At 38.0% G+C, this 18512-nt stretch overlaps 1 protein-coding gene across 1 annotated transcript in view; it reads right to left on the bottom strand.

Annotated features, from left to right (window-relative positions):
• The window catches only part of dally (division abnormally delayed protein), a 114812-nt gene extending 97566 nt beyond the window's left edge, over window positions 1-17246 (bottom strand). The window contains exon 1 of the mRNA XM_076125551.1: window positions 16925-17246. Coding sequence (XP_075981666.1) covers window positions 16925-17060 — 136 coding nt within the window. The 5' untranslated portion in view covers window positions 17061-17246. The remainder of the gene's footprint in view (window positions 1-16924) is intronic.
• Window positions 17247-18512: the final 1266 nt, after the last annotated feature.

Below are 18512 nucleotides of genomic sequence, written 5' to 3'. Positions count from 1 at the left end.
AGTTCGATTTATTGAAAGTCCTTGAATGAATGTGCAGTAATTTAAAGGCTTTTTAAATCTATTGACAGAGTTTATGGTTTGATTGTATGAATAACTAAACTTGTATGAGTCTGCAGACTCATCTAGGTAGATATTGAAACAGAAATGTGAAAAATCTTTGAAATAATTACGAAAAAATACGCAAGTGCTTGACTACATGTAGAAATCTTCGAAAATTAATACTAAAATAAACATTACTAAGGTATTTTCCCTAATTAATTATTAACTTCTCGGGAAAATTCGAAAGGTCACTAGTGACGTAACTATTACCCTGGGAGCTTGTGGGCAACTATTTTAGAACAATAGATAGTAGTATGCGGATCCTTTCTCATGTCGGGGACCCTCTGGGACCCGTGGCATTTGACCGATTTGCCACCTAACGCCAGCGAAGAATGTCTAATAAACTGACTAAAAGTCAATTACAGCCGTAACGCGATTCTATAGTTCCTATGGCGCAAAATAGAGAGAGAGAGATAGATTTTCAGATAGATTTTGTCGATTGCTAGCCGGTTTTCGATAGTTGATAGTATTAGTGAATAGTGGAGCTATCGAGTATCAAAGGTTTGACATTTAAAGCATACTGCTAGAATAGTTCTTACGGCGCCCGCTAGAGGCGCTGACCAGATTTTCATACAAAATTTTGTCGATAACTGCTTTCGATAATCGATAGTAGTAGGAAATTGCCGCTCAGAAACCTTTATTATTTTTCAAAGTGACCCGTATAAAGGTAGCTTATCATAAAACATAACACTGTTTATACAAAGGCTATGTTTAAAATATTGTAATAATAACAGTTCGTATTTCTCTCTAATTGGCATGACATCACTATAACAAACGTGTACAAAAACGTATGTCACTTCGCTTGTCCATCTGTTTGTCATACGGTGGTTTTTATATATAATTGTATAATGATATAGAAACTATTTGGACGTGAGTGATACGCAAAATTTTTTCATGTGTTCAGAATCCGTGTGACGATTTTTTTGTGAAATTAATTACTGTGTACGTTTTAGGGTTCAATAATAGGAGATACTAAACTCAATTCGTATTAGAACCATTATATAAATACCTTTAAGTTACGTGCTAAGAAGTTAGTGATGATTAAAAGATAATCGGTTCAATCAATCAGTAGCATTTTGAACCAGAAACCCACATCATTTTTAACATAAAAATATATTTTGGAGTCAATTACTATAGATAAACCTGTAGATAAGCCTAGAGTTTGATAATGTGACTAACATTATCAAATTCTAGACCTCTACGTAAAACTATCTAACAAAAATGTGGAAAACCCATAAGCACTTTTCCAACCCGGAACCCCTTGATTAGAGACAGGCACAGACATAGACATATTTTAATCAAACTGTCTATTAAACAGTTAATAAATACACGTAAACATTGCAATAAGCCGTCATTTGTATTATTGAACACGTTTTAATGTTGAACATTGACTATGAAGCCATGCACTCAATGATTTAATGCTTCATAGAATATACATTTTCCATGCTTTTGGAATAACATAATATAAATCGATACTAAATAAGTACGAAAATATGGAACAATTAGTTGATTACTTCATTTTCGAGATTTTAGCAAATACTCATCAGAAATTATATGTTTTAGAGTCGAGTATAAGAGTTTAGTTGCCTAAAGAACAAATAATAATATTTTGTTAGGTCTTTAAAAACGTATCAATCAATTAATATTGGAAATTAAAAAACACCATAACTATAGGTTTCTCGTTCGAAATAATAAGCAACTGTAATCGACAAGTAAGTCACAAACTACCCATTAGTTAACATTCCACCGTCATATCTCTTACAGGACACATTAATAATATAATTCCATCGTGTTAAGTTTTTGTGCTCGCACAGATTTGTCAATCAATCATACAGACAGAACGGATATATCGATATGATATTTCATACCAACAAAAAAATATATGCGTAGTACATAATGTACGTGGATGTCACGTTCAACGTGTTCAATTTAATATAAAATGACACGCTATTTCTCGCACGGTGATATACAATATGAAATAGTTGTCTTCCCGAGCACGTTGCGTGGCCTAGGTGAGGTGTTATTACACAGCTCGGGGCTAAATCAAGCCGTTGCACGTGTTTCCCTTATCTAAATCGAATGCTATGTGTACCAGCCTTAGAACTGCACTTCACTTTGTCAAGTATTCCATTCGGCGAACTGTAATAACGCGAAACGCTGATAAAGTTGAATGCATAAGGTAGGATTATAAGGAATTCTGCAATATATCACACGGACGTTTGTGTGGACATAAAAGCCCAAAGAGTGCGATAACACGCGAACAAGGCGCGGTAATAACTCGGAGCGTGTCATGAATGTCGTAGCACTCGTATGAAGGAATGTCGCAATGATCCCGGCTCCCTCAGCCGCCGCGGACACTCCGCCCACGTCACACTCACGCTCACCTCCAAACTCACCGATACCTCTTAAAAATACTTCGGATTGCCCTTATTAGTGTTATGGGCAATGTCGGTTAATGGTGACAAATTAGAAAGATAAAACGAATGTTTCTTGAATATTAATTCGTCCAATGAAAATTCTTCTTCGCGTATGAGGTAATAGATTCACGTCGATAGGAATTCACCAGTTGTGTAATGTTAATCTGAAATTATCATTATAATTGTAGATGACTGTTTCATGCGTGTATCGACAGAACCCCGTTACACTCATTTACAATAATTAATTACTACTGTCTCGAATTTTCATTAAGATGCCGTAAAATGATTAAAAAACGCCTTGCTCGGTTCTGGAACATTTCCTGGTTAAATTAATTACCGAGTCAGTTGATAAAATTCATTGAAATCCATTAAATAAATTCCATGTGTAATCAATTAGTATTCTACGGCCGAGTACGTGTACGTATAGTATGTGTTTATAATTAAAATTGCTAGTGGTTAATGGCGAGTCAAGTCATAAGTGATATACGTCGTGTCAGATGCAGTGCAGAGTAGAGCGGACACGATCGAACCAAATACGTAAAATATCAACGCGTGTCAATTTTATAAATAAGCCGGTCCTTCGTTTGATGTGCCGCGAGAGGCGCGACGCGTCGACCGTGGGACCGCGCGCGGCACGTACAGTGCCCACCTCAACACCCGTACATTTTGGGACCGTATTACTTGTTCCACTAGGAATGTATCGTGGGCGTCGAGCGGTACTTGCTCTTACGTGTAATTGAGATCTTTAACTTTATTTGAGTTTAACTTTATGCTATGAGAACCAAAGCCCTCTAAGAAACGTGCTCAAAATAACTCCGAATACTGGAGAGTTATTTGCGTAACTACAACACAAACATCTACTGTCTATTCACAGAGTTATTTAAACAAGAAAACTTGAACTTCATAACTTGTTACGTAGAACGAATTGTTTTAAGCAAACTTGCAATAAAAATATTTTTATTACAAGAAATCACGAACAACGGAAAAAGTATGATTCTCAAGTGACGACAACTCTAGATAGATTTTTGGTATAAAGTGAAACATGTGACAAATCGTCTTACATTTTCATTTGCTTTGTCTGAAGGTGTCCGACATGTCTGTAGACATGCGACAAATGTTACAAGTCGCGACGCTGGACAGCAGCGGTAACTGTAGCCGTAACCTCCGAGACTCACGACACTGATTGATATTGATAGAGGAAGCGGCCGCCACCTCCAAACGCTCGGCTCGACACTGCCCAAGATTGATACGATGACCCTACGTTTTCTTGACGTTCGCTAAACAAATATAGCCTATCGAATTACTAAATGGCTGTTTATGCCAGTCACTTGCTGATTTACGAGAAAAAAAAATTAAGCAGTATGAATATTTTAAATCAGAATGTATGATACTAGCACTTACATTGAGTTTTTTAAAAGAAAAAAGATTTTCTTTTGCCACAGAATAAAAAGTTTTTAATCAATGTTAAACTATTTATTTAAAATGAAACATTGGTTATACGGCGTCAGTACATTAACAGCGCCACAATACCTGTAAATAACACGTAGTAATTTATACTGAAATTCAGGGAAAGTTCAATCAATCTCATTTAAAGCTCAGCTTAACGGAACATCTATAATGGATGTCGTATCGAACAAAATTGCCGAGCTTACGTAACACAAACACTGTCTAATACTGTATTTAGAATACAACCTCTATCCTCTATAATTACAGTTTAGGATAGTACAATAATAGAAATCAATTAATTTAGAAGCTACCTTTTCCCTTTTATACCTTTCAAAAGAAAAACTAAAGTTATTTTCAGAATTTAAGGTGATTCGCGTTCTTCTATAAACCGTGTAATTCAGAAACTAATTCTTTGAACAACCAAATTTCCTTGAAAATAATAAATTTCATGAAAAAGCGAGCTAATTTTAGCATAAACACATTATATCGCACATGGCCTGCATATCGCTGAAGAAATAAATAAGAGTGTATGGAGGGAGTCACGTTCGTTTGTTTTCCCGCGTCGCTCGTGGCGACATCTGTCAGCGCGCAGACGACTCATTAGCATTGTTACTCAAGCTTGCAACACCGACTACAATCCAGTTTCAACACAAACCTACTGCTGAATATTCCTACTACAGTGTTAGGTCTAACATAACAATGTCTATTCAAGAAAACTAAAGGTGCGGCAAAGGATTGCGCAATATACGATATAAAATGGCTCGTAATATAGGTACCAATATTATGAATTTATGATTCGATAATAACATTATCGTAAAATATGCAGGTGTAATTGATAATTTACATATTTTGTAAGATAGCTTCATTGAAATAGTGAGATAAAGATGTCGCACTAACGTGTGATCACTAATTGCATTATAAAGACAAAAACCTCAAAGTACCTCTTAAGTCAAAAAATCGCAAAAATAAAGTTGAAAAGCGCCCGTGGCGCATATGTATTGGGCTTTATACTTAGGTCGTTACAATCTCAGCGGTGGAACGAAACTTTTATAGAGCGGCGAATAAGAGCAAAAACTTGCCAACGTCGCCGCCGCGGCTTACCGAAAAATGACATGTCGCCGATAGGAAACTCGCTTGAATACTTTTTTAAACGAAACACTTTAAACTTTACGTTGAACAGTATAAAAAGAAGGAAAAACCAGCCCGCAGTACTTTAGAGAAATGCGAGGCCGTCCTTAAAATGTGTATTTGCGTTGAATAATTTACCAACTCTATTGAAATCAAGCCAAATGGATTTAAATTATTCGATTAGTTGGCAGTTTTAATCGAATTCACGTTACGCAATTATCGTTCATTGATTTGATAAATATGATAGGTAATCAACATTGAATCAAAGTTTTGAGTAGAATCTAGTTCAACTAATGGGAAGGAGCAAAAATGCATAGCAGCAAAAGTGGAGCAGTCCCAGAATATGTATATTAGAGGAGTACAGCTGGGTGTCGACTGTCGAAGCTTGCCCTTCTGCCAAATATTTGTTAAACTCGGTAAGGTCAAGGTGACACTCGACGAAGAAATAGGCCACACCGCCGCTTTGAAGACGGAGACTTCATAAATCCGGGTCGAGTCGGTATTGTCACTTCGCTCGTTAGAGCTTCGATGTATTTCTGTAGCTCTCATAAATACTTGTGCTGAGAATTCTTCCGCACTATCAATTACCATAAATTCTGGGAATTATGCCCCCAACCGTAAGCGCAAATCGAATGGTCTCCGAATAGGGCAGTGGTCGACGTGATGCAAATAGCACTCATTCTTGCCAATTCTGTCGCGCACCTGACTAAACGGACACATGTTGCGATTGGTTCAACTGCAATTCTTGTGTTTATGGCTTTTGCATGCGAATGGAGAGATATTGTTAGGTATATTTAAATCTTATCATCGGTTGTATTCATAAATGTAAAGAATCTCTGTGTGCTCAATATGATTTCCCACGGGAACTTCACGTTTTTTTCATTACGTCCTTTTTATTAAATATGTAAAGGTAGAATTTGCAATACTAGATGAAATACGACTTTTTGCCTTCATAAAAGTGAAAAATATACTCAGATCTCGAGACTAGAAATTGAAATAGTTTAGTAAGAATTTATATTGAAGCGATGTACTGAGAGGGAGCTGACTCAGCACTCTCCGCCTAAAAATCAGACAAAAGAGGGCAGGAATCGATATCGTTCGGTATCGGGAAGTGAATCGGAACGAAGTATTCGAGTTATCGCCATATTATATCGAGTGACAATTCGCTCAGCGAAGTGGCTTGTCACGCACTGATTTACAAGGCATGTGACCTGTCGTGCTGCATTATATATGTACATGCGTAACTGTGTTTATGTGTGTTGACATCTGCATAACAAAATAGAAAATCAAGGCGCTTGCCATCTCGCAGGAAAACCTATCATCACTTGTGTTGTTGGAACGTTTAGTTGTGCGCTGCGTAGAGTCATTAGCTGACCTGACTCACGTGTTGTATCGTGGACTCCTCAATATGGAAGACAGTGTAATTTGTGCGAACATGTGGTTTTCCAGTGGGGTGACGTGACCGGATCTGCTAAATATATTTTATGATCGCGAGCAGCGGACGCGAGCGCGGACCGGCCGGGACCACGCAAAACAAACAACGACACGCACTTTCTAATATCAAAAGATGTTCAAGGACAAAACAATTTGATAAAGTAACAAGTTACAAAGAAGCAGCGAACGAAAATATTTACCAGATTTTGTAATTGTTTGCACATGAAAGGTAAACATCTTATTTGAATGAGAACCGGATTATCAAGTTCTATTTGACAATCAAAACAAACAATATAACTGCATGCACATGACGAACAATTATACACACAGTCAAATACTTTACAAACATCGATAAACTAAATTAAATTTATCCACTAACATTTTAAAGTGCCAAGTAATAAAAACATAATGAATTTAGATTTACGAAAGTAAATAATCCAACTTCATCGCAACACACAACTCCGTTTAAATGGAATCCTGTACTCGTAGCTAAGTCCATTTATATGGAAATAATCACAGTGTAGTTGCAGGTTCACGTAAGGCTAACTTTCACTCAGAATACATCTGATTAATTAGCAAAGTACATAGAACTCTGTGCGTCTAAAACTGCAGTTTCAATGTAAGACTGCTCAGACAGAGTCGATGTTAGATGAACAATGTAATGGAACTTTAAATTTATGAAGAAGTATGTTTATACTTGAACTTCGATTAACTATAGTACATAATACATTTATAAAATAAAAATAATGTGAATGGCTATTTTACTCTGACGAAAAAGGTTCTAGGTGGGTCAAAATATTCAGTCAATTGTTTTAAATATAGATTGCACACAACAAAATAACTGGCCGCAAATGTATGCGTGAACATAACGACTGACTATTTAGCAACCACATACGACCTAATTAACACATAATTCTATAAGAAGATCCGCAACTTTGGAGAAACGAAACTGTGTCATTTGGCAAGGTCTCAAAGACAGCATCACGATCATGATCACATGATATCTAGAAGCAATCAGACGGTCTGTGAACGATTCGCCATCGAGATATGACGTGGCTCGTCTGAACTCGTCTCCGTCAGCCGAGAGGCAATTTATCGGTTGATTAGATTAATTCAATTTATCCGTGACACTGAAATGGCCCTCTTCCTGCACCATCGGAACTCGCCATCATATCTCGTTAACGTTAAGAATTCGACTGAAAACGTCGCAACCTCCTTCAATAGACGGATTGAATGAGCCCCGGGATTTGCAGCCGTGAGAACGAGAAACTTATTGAAATTCATTTTTCGTATTGAGATAACGTTTTCGGGAATCGTGCGAGCCCAAACACGTCATATTTAAGGCGCTCTTTATCTTCGTTTTTTCACACAACCCCGCCTCACACAAAAAATGTTTTTTGTTTTACGATATTCGTGAAATCTCATAAAATTGGTCGTAATTCGACTCAATTATCTCGTAAGGAATTAAGCAAGGACATCAGTGTTAATGTTAATTAAGACATTTTTCAGTTGCTGAGAGCGGACTGACAAAATTGTTATGCATGATGCGTCCAAAGACAATGGTATTAAAGTAATAAAGTTAAAACTGTGGACATAATCGCGAGTGTTAACAATGTGAAGAATCTTTTGTCACGTAACTTAAGAGTCCGAGTGGCAAGTCACAGGTAAAGCGATTATTTTAACAGGTAGTTAGTTAACCTACAAAATAGTTGCGGCGAAAAAAAGGCCTATTGACGAAAACACAAGATTAGAATCGTGTTTTTATGAGAACAATCGGAGCAAAAACATGTTCATTGAACAGCTTAGTTGTCGGAACTAACGGAATGTGATCGAGAATAGATGAAATGTAACAAATTAAAGCGATTAGAAGCGAGACACGTGGACGTCATATACTTGGATCTCTTGTGACTATCCTCACGAACTACTTGATAGTTTGCATACATCAATGTGCTTATTTTATAACATTTTATCTCCGTCTATATGATGAACTACAAGCACGTTTGATGTGATTCCCCTTTACACAAGGATGCTTCACGTTGCGTAACGAGAGCAAAAACTTTGAATTATCTTTTCAAATTAAGTATTCATGTTAATTATTTTGTACAACTCTACGAAACATCTGTATTTAGATATTTATACAAGCTTTATTGGAACTCTTTGGTACCTATATACATTTTGAGGTATCATGAAAGTTATAGGCACACCTAGATCGTACAAGTAAATGTATTATGTACATAATGTACCCTAATTTCAACTTACTACGATTGAGGTCGGTAGACTAAAAACGTGAATTGTGAGAGATCTCAAACATCGTTTCTTTCCAAATACCCATATTTCTCCTTCAATGTTTGAGTATATCAATATACAAAATAAACAGGCTATAACTGTTTCCCTCATTGATGGTTAAACGCTAGGGTAACAATGTCAATAGTAATTAGTAGCTATACAAGTGTGTATCAGGTGGTTACGAGTCGGTCAGAATGCGTGGTGACCCGGACACTATCGGTTTCACATCAACCCTAGCCCGGGGCTTCCCGTCTCCGGTTACCGCGACCACAATGACTCACCAACCACCAAGGGTTAAACTCCCACACGATCGATGATCAACCCTCATCATAACATACTCTTATCTTCTATTTTATTTGATGTCTAGCAACATTGATCCATACTTAGATAATAATATTATAAATACGAAAGTAATTCTGTCTGTCTGTTACTCAATCACGCCTAAACTACTGAACCAATTTGCATGAAATTTGGTATGGAGATATTTCGATACCCAAGAAAGGACATACAGGGCTACTTTTAACCCCATGGAACCCCAGGGAAAATTATGCATTCCATTGGGAAAATTCAGGTGGCGGACGAAGTCGCGGGTAAAAGCTGCCGTCAATATGTTTCACTCAAAACTTTGCCTCTATATCAATATTCTTGATCTAAACTGTCTGTATTTATCACCGAGACATTCCTACCGATGACGAACACGTGCTATGTATAAACAAGAACAAATTAACCTTTATATAATGTAACATGGAAACAACGTGTAGTGTATGCTGTATGTATGCAGCGATGTGCGCTGCTACTGAACTTGCAGATAACCCGCCGAGCCAGCCGCGAGGCAGATACTAAATGTCCAGAGGGGACCAGAGAATAATTAGCACGACCGTCTTATCACACTTTAATTAATTCCATCGGGACTATTCGATCAATTCACTTCGTGTCCCTCACGTGAACATTCCACACAAATTAAATTTTAATCCCAAACTGTGAGATACAGGACCCATGAATTTACATAGTAATCTACCAGTAAACTTGTTCATTTTATGTGACAATTCTAAATAATGGTAGTACACCTTCCTGTATCGAGCTCGTACGGCCACTTTACTTCCTATTTCATTCAGAATTTCGTCCAATAAAAAAGCTGTTAAAGCTTTAATTGCTCGTAATCACGCCATTAACTGAGCAACTTCTTTTAAATTACAGTTGTAAATATTAAAGCACATTAATGCAACGCCGCCGAATTATATACGTGTCTCGTGAATAACAATAATACTTCCCCCTTGACAGGAAGCGCTTAGTATAAATGCCCATTAGACGCAACTTCCGTTATAATTCCACCTTCTTTCACATGTTCAATTCATTCCGCTCAATAGACGTAACACTTAAGAGATACGTTCGTTTCAGGAGCGCGTTCTCGGAAGACAATAGGGAACAAGTGTTACAAAGATAATGCGGACAATAGTCGGGTGCCACCCTTGTTGATAATAACACTTTTTAACTCACAAAAGTTTGTCAAAACGTATAAACAAAAGTGAGGCTGCGTGGAGCTGGGTGTGGGAGTACCTGAGCGCAGGTAATGGCGGCGCTCACAATGGCATTCCGAGCATCCGAAATGAATCAAAATTCGGCGCAGCACCGCACTTCGATGACTAACGCCTCGGACCCTTCTGATAAATTACAATAATAATGGCCACCTCTATTGTTGTTATTGGGGGATGATTTCATTAGATGTGCGCGAGCGCAGGTGCACCCCGACCCGCTGGGAACGTCGCGGCTAAACGTTACCGTTAACTGTCAAACATATGATTAGTGTTTCTTGTTAATTGGATAACAGAAACGAAACTAGCAGCCGTGACTTTGAATTACCGGCCTGTTAATACGAGCGGGGTCGGCGGGCCGCCGAGCGCCGCCCGAAATTAACAAGTGTATCCCTAAATGTCATTTATGAACAGGTCGAACGTGTTTATTGGAGTGAGCCAACAAGTCGTCCCCACTAAAACGACTGGTTCCATTATTTGTACGCGGCGCGGCGACCTCCCGCGCCGAAGGGAACAATGAAAGTGAGAGAGGGCAGGAATGCAAGCGGGGGGGTGTGGAGGGCAGGTGCGCGGCGCGCGGGGCAGCAGCGCCCGTTCCCGGTTCCCAGGCGAGGAATGCCAGCACGAGCAACAAAGCCTACCCGCCGCCATTCACCCCGCGCCGCCTCCCCCGCGCCCCGCCGCCGCCCCGCTAGCGGTTCCGTCCCAGACACGTAATTTTTCGTGACTTTCCCCTAAGTAGCTTTTACGACGCAGCGGATCGGTACTCGATACGTTCGATATTCAAAAATCGTCGCGTGCTCCCATTCGTTAGGCCGCAAAAGGTAAATTCGCTTTATTTTTACGAACGTGATCGGCTAATAAATGATGTAGGGGGTTGCGGTCCAAGGAGCGCACTGTTGGCAGTGTTGGCACAGAGTACGAGCCACACAGACTGAACAGAGTGAACAGACTGCGGAATTCATAATGAATCGGCGTCGCGTCACAACGTAGCGCAAAAATAATGTACATACTGTGTGATTATAATAAGTGTTATTGTTCCATTCATGCGGGCCGGTCGAGGTTCAGGGTCGGGTGTCGTATCGCTAACAGCTGACTCTTAATTATTGCTCTTTTAATGTATGAACAACATATTTTTTCTTTGTTAACACTTAGGTATATTCAAAACGCACGTTTTAAACAATAATATGTATCGTTTTACTAATTCTGAGTAACGCTCTACGTATAGTCAAATTGGCAAATGTTTCGAATTCTTTACTTCATATTATGCCATCACATTGACGCATTCACAAAGAAAAATGATCAACTTGCTGTAATAGAAAATGTTCATTGACCTCACCGCTTGATTTAATAACTATAGCTCTTACATCACAGACTCGAGCAATCATCTATTACAATAATAAAATTAATATCGTACAATTTTTTACTAACATTTTAATTTGTCGACGAAATCTGTTTACATGTAAATATAGACAGTAGGCACCTCCCATATTTTTTAAATTTCAATTGTTATTCATGACGTTTTTTTAATGACAGTCTACAACCAAAACCTGCCAGTATTTAATCAAATGACAACATGTTTTTATTTTTTTATAATATCGCTTTTTTCACAAATGAAAATGCCCCGCGGTTATTTGGAATACTTGTGGTAATGAAAAAAAAAGGATTAATTTGTTTAATTTTATATTCCCAGATCGCTTGTGAAGAATTTTCAACATGGTTGGTTAGTAGGCGAAAAAATGCAACTTTAAGATATTTGTAGTTGATTTTATTTAATACTGCACAATTAGTGGAATGCGGCACACAGCCTGGATTCCCACCAAGCTAACATAAAAAATATTAAGTCAATGGGTTTTTTTTAAATAGATACGTAGATTTATATTGTTAGTTTTAATGTTAGCAACGTAAATATTATCTGGACTGTTAAGAATGTCCTTAAACAAAAGTGATTGAGGTTTAACGAGTGAGGGAACACGTAACGATGTTTTTATCGAGGCCGTAGATAAACAGGTGGACGGGACGTAAGGCTTGTACACATATATTCGGTTCGGCATCAATCGGCAAATCCGAATGTTGCACTGAGTCGTGTCTTATTCCGTCTTATCTGATTTTTTGCGGGATCCAGGTCAATGACGATTTTAGGGTTTTAAAAGACATTCTGTTTTAGGGTCCTAAAAGCGAATGTTCGTGTGAACTAATCCATAGAAATACAATTGCCACTGACCCGGATCCTGCAAAAAAACAGATCCGATAGAGCAAGACTCTGTGTGAACGCAGCCTAACCTGATCGGCACAAGACGAACAAGTGAGCCGAGTCGGATTTGCTATTCGATAAATATTGCCGAACCGAACGTGCTAAACCGACTTGCCGATACAAACGTGCCGAACTGAATGTGTGTGTAACAAGCCCGACTTACTTCTTACTTAATTCGGCCACTCAATAAGTTTGTTGGATGATTCATGACAACTATTATCAGTGTTTATTACATAAAGTGTTAATGTTATCAATATTATGTTAATATAGCTAGTTACTAAGGTTAAAACAGTGTTCTCTTTATCAAATAGAGCGAGAGTTAATTGAATTTTCGTGCCATTTATTAGTTAATAATAACAGCAATTAATTTTAATAACATCACTTATCTAGCCGCTGTCCTTCGAGAACTATTCAAACGAAAATAAGTGAATCTTATACTTATACATATTTATTATGTTTCCAATACTAATATTGCCAAATGTTTGAAAGAACAATAGATAACAATTAAGGTTCACTGGTTATCAAATATTTGAAACTGTTTTGAGGTAAACATATTATAACTAACTTATATCATCTAATAATACATATAATCAAAACCATATATTTAATTTAAAATGCCCGTTTTGCCTGTTTATAACAAATGATATTTTGTAAGTGACAATACTTAGGTTGCCCGGTTTCACGGCTCATGGATAAGTGTTAGATGGCCTATCCGATAGATAAATAAATGTCAAAATTTCTTTTGATACTTACTCAGAAGTGGAGCGACCAACGCTTAAATAAATGGTTTATTTTAACCGCAAATTAGCCCAAACACAACTAAGAAGTTTAATAATATCTCTTTATTATAGAAACTATAGCTTGATCCTCTACCACTATCGACTACCGACAACTGGCTAGCTATAGAGAAATTTTTCACAAAAATCTGATCAGCGCCTCTAGCAGGCTCCATAAGAACTATTTTGGCAGTACATTTTTAAAGTTAAACTCTCGATACACAGCAGTACCGATTGTAGAGAATTGCGATATTGTAGTAAATTAGTGACTAATTAAAACATGCAATAACCATGTTTCAACTAGTTGTCAGTTGTATAATGATAAGTTTTCCTTATTACAACGTTTATCTTCTATGAGGATAATGGCGGCTCTTCAACTATAATTGATAGGATATGATTACTAATCAGATTAGCAGTTTAATCCTTTAATCAACTTAAATCTAGAAAACTTTATTATGTACAGTCACAAATTGAAAGCAAGAAAATTATGAGGCAAAAGTTTGTTTATTTATGCGAATATACGTCTATAATGTCATAATTCTTGGTCGCGTGGATACTTAACGCTACCTAGAGTCCTTTCTCAGGCTTTGAATCAATGTCAATGAAACTGTTGCATTTATTCCTGAAAGACTCGCAGACACAGTTACTTAAGCATTTCCAATATAAACATGGATTTCTAAAATATGAATTTTAAGCCACTAAACAATTTATAATCCTAACATCACAGTACTCTTAACACAAGAAAACGAGTTATACCAACTTAAAGTCTACCCAAACTGAAAGTCAATGGCCAAGTTATATTAAAATTGACATTTAGAAAGGACAAGCGATGCAAGGAGTGATATTATGAACGACACCCGTCACAATTGTACTACAAATAACACATCGTGAGCAACAATCCACATCCTAATTTAACACGATGAAAACATTGGACCAATGTTGGCGACTCAACTGGCCCTTATGTTGGCCTGTTACTGTAGTAACACTTTTGTAGCCAATATTGGCAATGTTGGCATATTTGGTGATGCTGTTGGTCTTTTACATGGTCACTGATGAAGCTAGCGTGAAAGTCAATAAAAATATTATATGCCCGAAAACCACGGCACAAAATACTTAAAAAAAAAAAAAAAAGACAACTCCCGCACTAAGAATTGCTCTTGTGTCGCGGGGACTTTTACAAACATACAAACAACGGACACAAAGCACAACCAGACCCGAAACAATTATTTGTGGATCGCACAAATAATTGTCCCGTGTGGGAATCGAACCCACGACCTCCCGTTGCAGTGGTTTCGGCGTGGCGACCTAAACCACTACGCCACGGAGGCAGTCATAATACATTTAATTAATTTATCGTATGGTTAGTGGTCAACCTTGTGTCAATTCTTTTCAAGCCGCCCGTAAGGCCTTTGACATGGCTTTTGTTATACTATTGATAACAACTGGGACCGACTTTTAACGTGCCCTCTGAAGCACGGAGACGCTCAGAGCAAATACCACAGTAGGCGCTTAGGGTTGCTTAACCCACAGATCATTTACCGAACGACGCTGTGAGCATAACGACTGCTAATATAATATTATACAAATACTGGTACCGACTTTTAATATAAAATATGCACCAAAAATCGTTTAAAGACCGTTTTCCTCTTACACGGTAAAAACTATTTTTAATAATATATTATGTCCAGGAAAACGATAAGGCTATAAATTATAACTAACAATGCTTTTCCTCATTATGTGGTTTATTTCTTTACCGTACTTACTCCAGTAATTTAGTGATAACATAGCGAAGCCTATAAGTATGAATAGTACATTCCCTTTATTTTAATAAGAAAAAAATATTTAGCGAAACTTGGCAATCCGCTTTACTTTACGACATTATTTATTTACCCAGCATATAATTTTAGTAAATTAAAACAACAAAAATAACTAATCAATGACTTTATCTCTACACAAAATTTCATCAAAAACGTTTCAGCAGTTTAGCCTTAAACACAGACGAACCTTCGCACTCCTATCAATATCGCTAATATACTATATTTATCATGAAATGATTAAAGTAGAGTCACCTAAAGCCTGACAAGTCCAAGCAGCTGTGAGTGTCGGACATCGGAGATGTGCGGCGCGTGCGCATACACTCGACACCCCTCGCTATTGCACCACAGATGACATATTACTAACAAGTACTACATTCTAATTTATTGCTCTACGTTGCTATGTTGGATTATTGTATGATGGTATGATCAAATCTTTGATTTGAGTTGATCAAATGCCCCAATTTGATCAAGTGTATTTTTTCAATAACATTATAATTTGAACGAAATTACTCTTAATTTGATTGTCATATCGATTATACCGATATTAATATGTTTTTAGGAATACATTTCCTAAAAACAGTCACAACTCTCTATTGCCTAAAGATAATACCTTTTAAGCGCTAATTGTAATGTATTTTGCATATCGTCTCTATCCCTAAGTGGCTTAGTTCAGAGGAATTCCAGGTAGAGATTATTAGCGACCCTCCATTGTAATATTTTAGTTAGAAATACAAAACTCTACATTGTTAGAACAATGATCGCAAAAATTAACACGTTGTTGTTGCTAGGTGTCCGATAAATATTTGAATTCGGACTCTAAATTGTTATCATCGTCAAATTAACTTTTACCTTTCCATTAAAACAGTATTTGAAGTTCTAAACAAGCAGCAGCAATAAAGTAATTTCCATATTAATTTCCGAAGTTCAAGGTAGAGTCGATAAATAGAGTAAGGTCATAGATGTCAGATTCTAATCGACCTGTCCAACCGAATGTTATAATTCATAATTTACCATTAACTTATTGCCTTTGATCGATTTTAATAACTTCATAAATATAACTAAAAGCTTTCAGACAGCTCTACCTAAACATTGAACTTAGGACTTTCCGTGTGGCAATTAGTTAAACTACTTTCGATCCCGAGAGAAATAACTAGACTCTTGAATAAACGTAATAAAACTGAAAGCTACCGAGAAAAGCTAATTTGTAGAGACTTGCTCTTGAAAAGCTGTTAATTAATACATAAGTTATCCGTGAAAGCCTACATTTAAGTTAATCACGGCCAGTAGAGCCACTTATCAAGTTTTCAACAAGAGTTTCCTCTCAGTAGGCTTCTAACCGCTCTACAAACCTGCAAACGAAGCAAAAGAAAATGTTCAAAACATTTTTGCATTAAATTATGTTAAGGAGGCAATCAGTCTCTACTAAGCCTGAAATTGCAAAAAGCAGCCTAACGCCCCCACCGGGTACACCATGGCGGGCTCATGAATTAAACTCCTATGTATACTCATATACATATGTAATAGAGCCTTCCTAACAATATAACTATGGTAGAGTCACACGTATCTTCACGTATCGTACTGGCAGTCAATCACGAAAGTTACTCGCTCTCAAGTTTTACTTTCCACCATTAATTTTGTAGGGTGAAAACTTGGCAAACTCTGAAAGGTTTTCGTCAGTGACATTTCCCCGGCGGATTATACGCGAAGTTGAGCGTTATGATGTTTGTATCCGCACCTGGTAGATCGCCATCATCAGCTGATGCGTTGTGGCGCACGAAGAACTCGTCGGCGAGAGCGCACGAGACGCCGGACGCGCCGGCCGCCAGCCTCGCACACGCCACCACGCTCAGAATCACCACTAAACACCTCATGTTCACAACAGACACAACAATTAATACAAAGTTTCAAATACGAAACGATTTAGTTTTTGTAGAGATCACTCGCGAGCGCGCGTTCGTCGATGTGACCGGCGAGCGACACGCGTGCTCCCTCATCGGTGCGCCTTCCCGGACTGAGGCGCGTCGCCACACTCGCACACTCGCCGCGCCGCCTGACTCCGCTCACTCCGCCACACACGCACACCGCACAACTTTTAAATTAACAACTGAAATAAAAATTATTCGAAGAGCTTTCCGAAACTGGAATTAATTTAGCGAATCGTGCGATTATCGGAATGACGTAAGGGCGTGTAAAATTTGTAAAAACTTGCTAATCCGAGAATATCGCTTCGAGCGTTGCGAATCGTGGGCTTTATTGCTCGGTGCGAATCAGATACATCCGTGATCGTCGGAGCTTTTTTGTGTGGCTATAAAACATTGAAAATGTCGGCAAAAAGTGTGGTTGTTTGATTTTTCCGCGGGGAGTTCATGTGTCGGTGGAGGATCTGTGGAGCTGACACTCGGACCAGTAGAGTGTGCAGCGAGTCGGGGATGCGGCGTGCGACTTGTGCGACTTGTACGAGTGGTGGTTATGTGTTGTGTCTCGCGACAGTGGAGTGTATGCGGCTCGATGCGCGCGCACTGCTATCGAGCGCGCCGCCACTACTCGCTCGTCGCTCGTCCACTGTGTGAGCCGACTCCGCCGCCTCGCGATCACATAACACAATACTGAACAACAAACATTAACACTAATGTGATTGATAGCCCCACCGATCCATACTAGCCAATATTTACACGACCGACACACAAGATAAAAATTAATAGGACAGTGAAGACCACATATCAACGAGTACTATATGTCACTATCGGCTGCCAGATCCAATTAGTAAGACAATGTTATTACGAATTCAATTTCGGCCTGAATTGGTATCTGTTTCTCTGTTTCTGTAACATAATTACTTCACTATACATATATTAATATATGAAATGCAGATAACCAATGTCAGTGGACGGGTTGGATTGAGACTAAACTAATCTCAAGAAATTATAGCGCGGCGAACTATGATATAATATACTTAAGTTAGCTCTTTGGCAAAAAAATACAAATAGTACAGCAAACCCTGAACTTTTGATGTACTGGTATCAAACTTTTGTTACAGTTTGATAGTTGGACGTGCGTCGCGTCGTCTTGTCTGTCTGTTTTTTTATGCGGTAGATCTAAAAGCGCTTGTCAATTTTGCATACGAAGATGCAAATTTGACAAGCGCTTTTAGATCTACCGCATAAAAAAACATCATTGTGTGATCTTTTAAGCGCTATTACGAGTCTCCGTAACATGCAACGACATTTTTCATTCAATAATAAAATAGTTTTTGAAATACCTGAGCTACTGGCAGTAAATTATATTTGACCCGATAGTAACTATATTTAAGCTACTTTCTGGAT

This window comes from Anticarsia gemmatalis, chromosome 2, assembly GCF_050436995.1.
Source record: "Anticarsia gemmatalis isolate Benzon Research Colony breed Stoneville strain chromosome 2, ilAntGemm2 primary, whole genome shotgun sequence".
Taxonomy (NCBI): domain Eukaryota; kingdom Metazoa; phylum Arthropoda; class Insecta; order Lepidoptera; family Erebidae; genus Anticarsia; species Anticarsia gemmatalis.
Note: the sequence above shows the minus strand (reverse complement) of the source record. Positions and strands in the feature narration are given on the sequence as shown.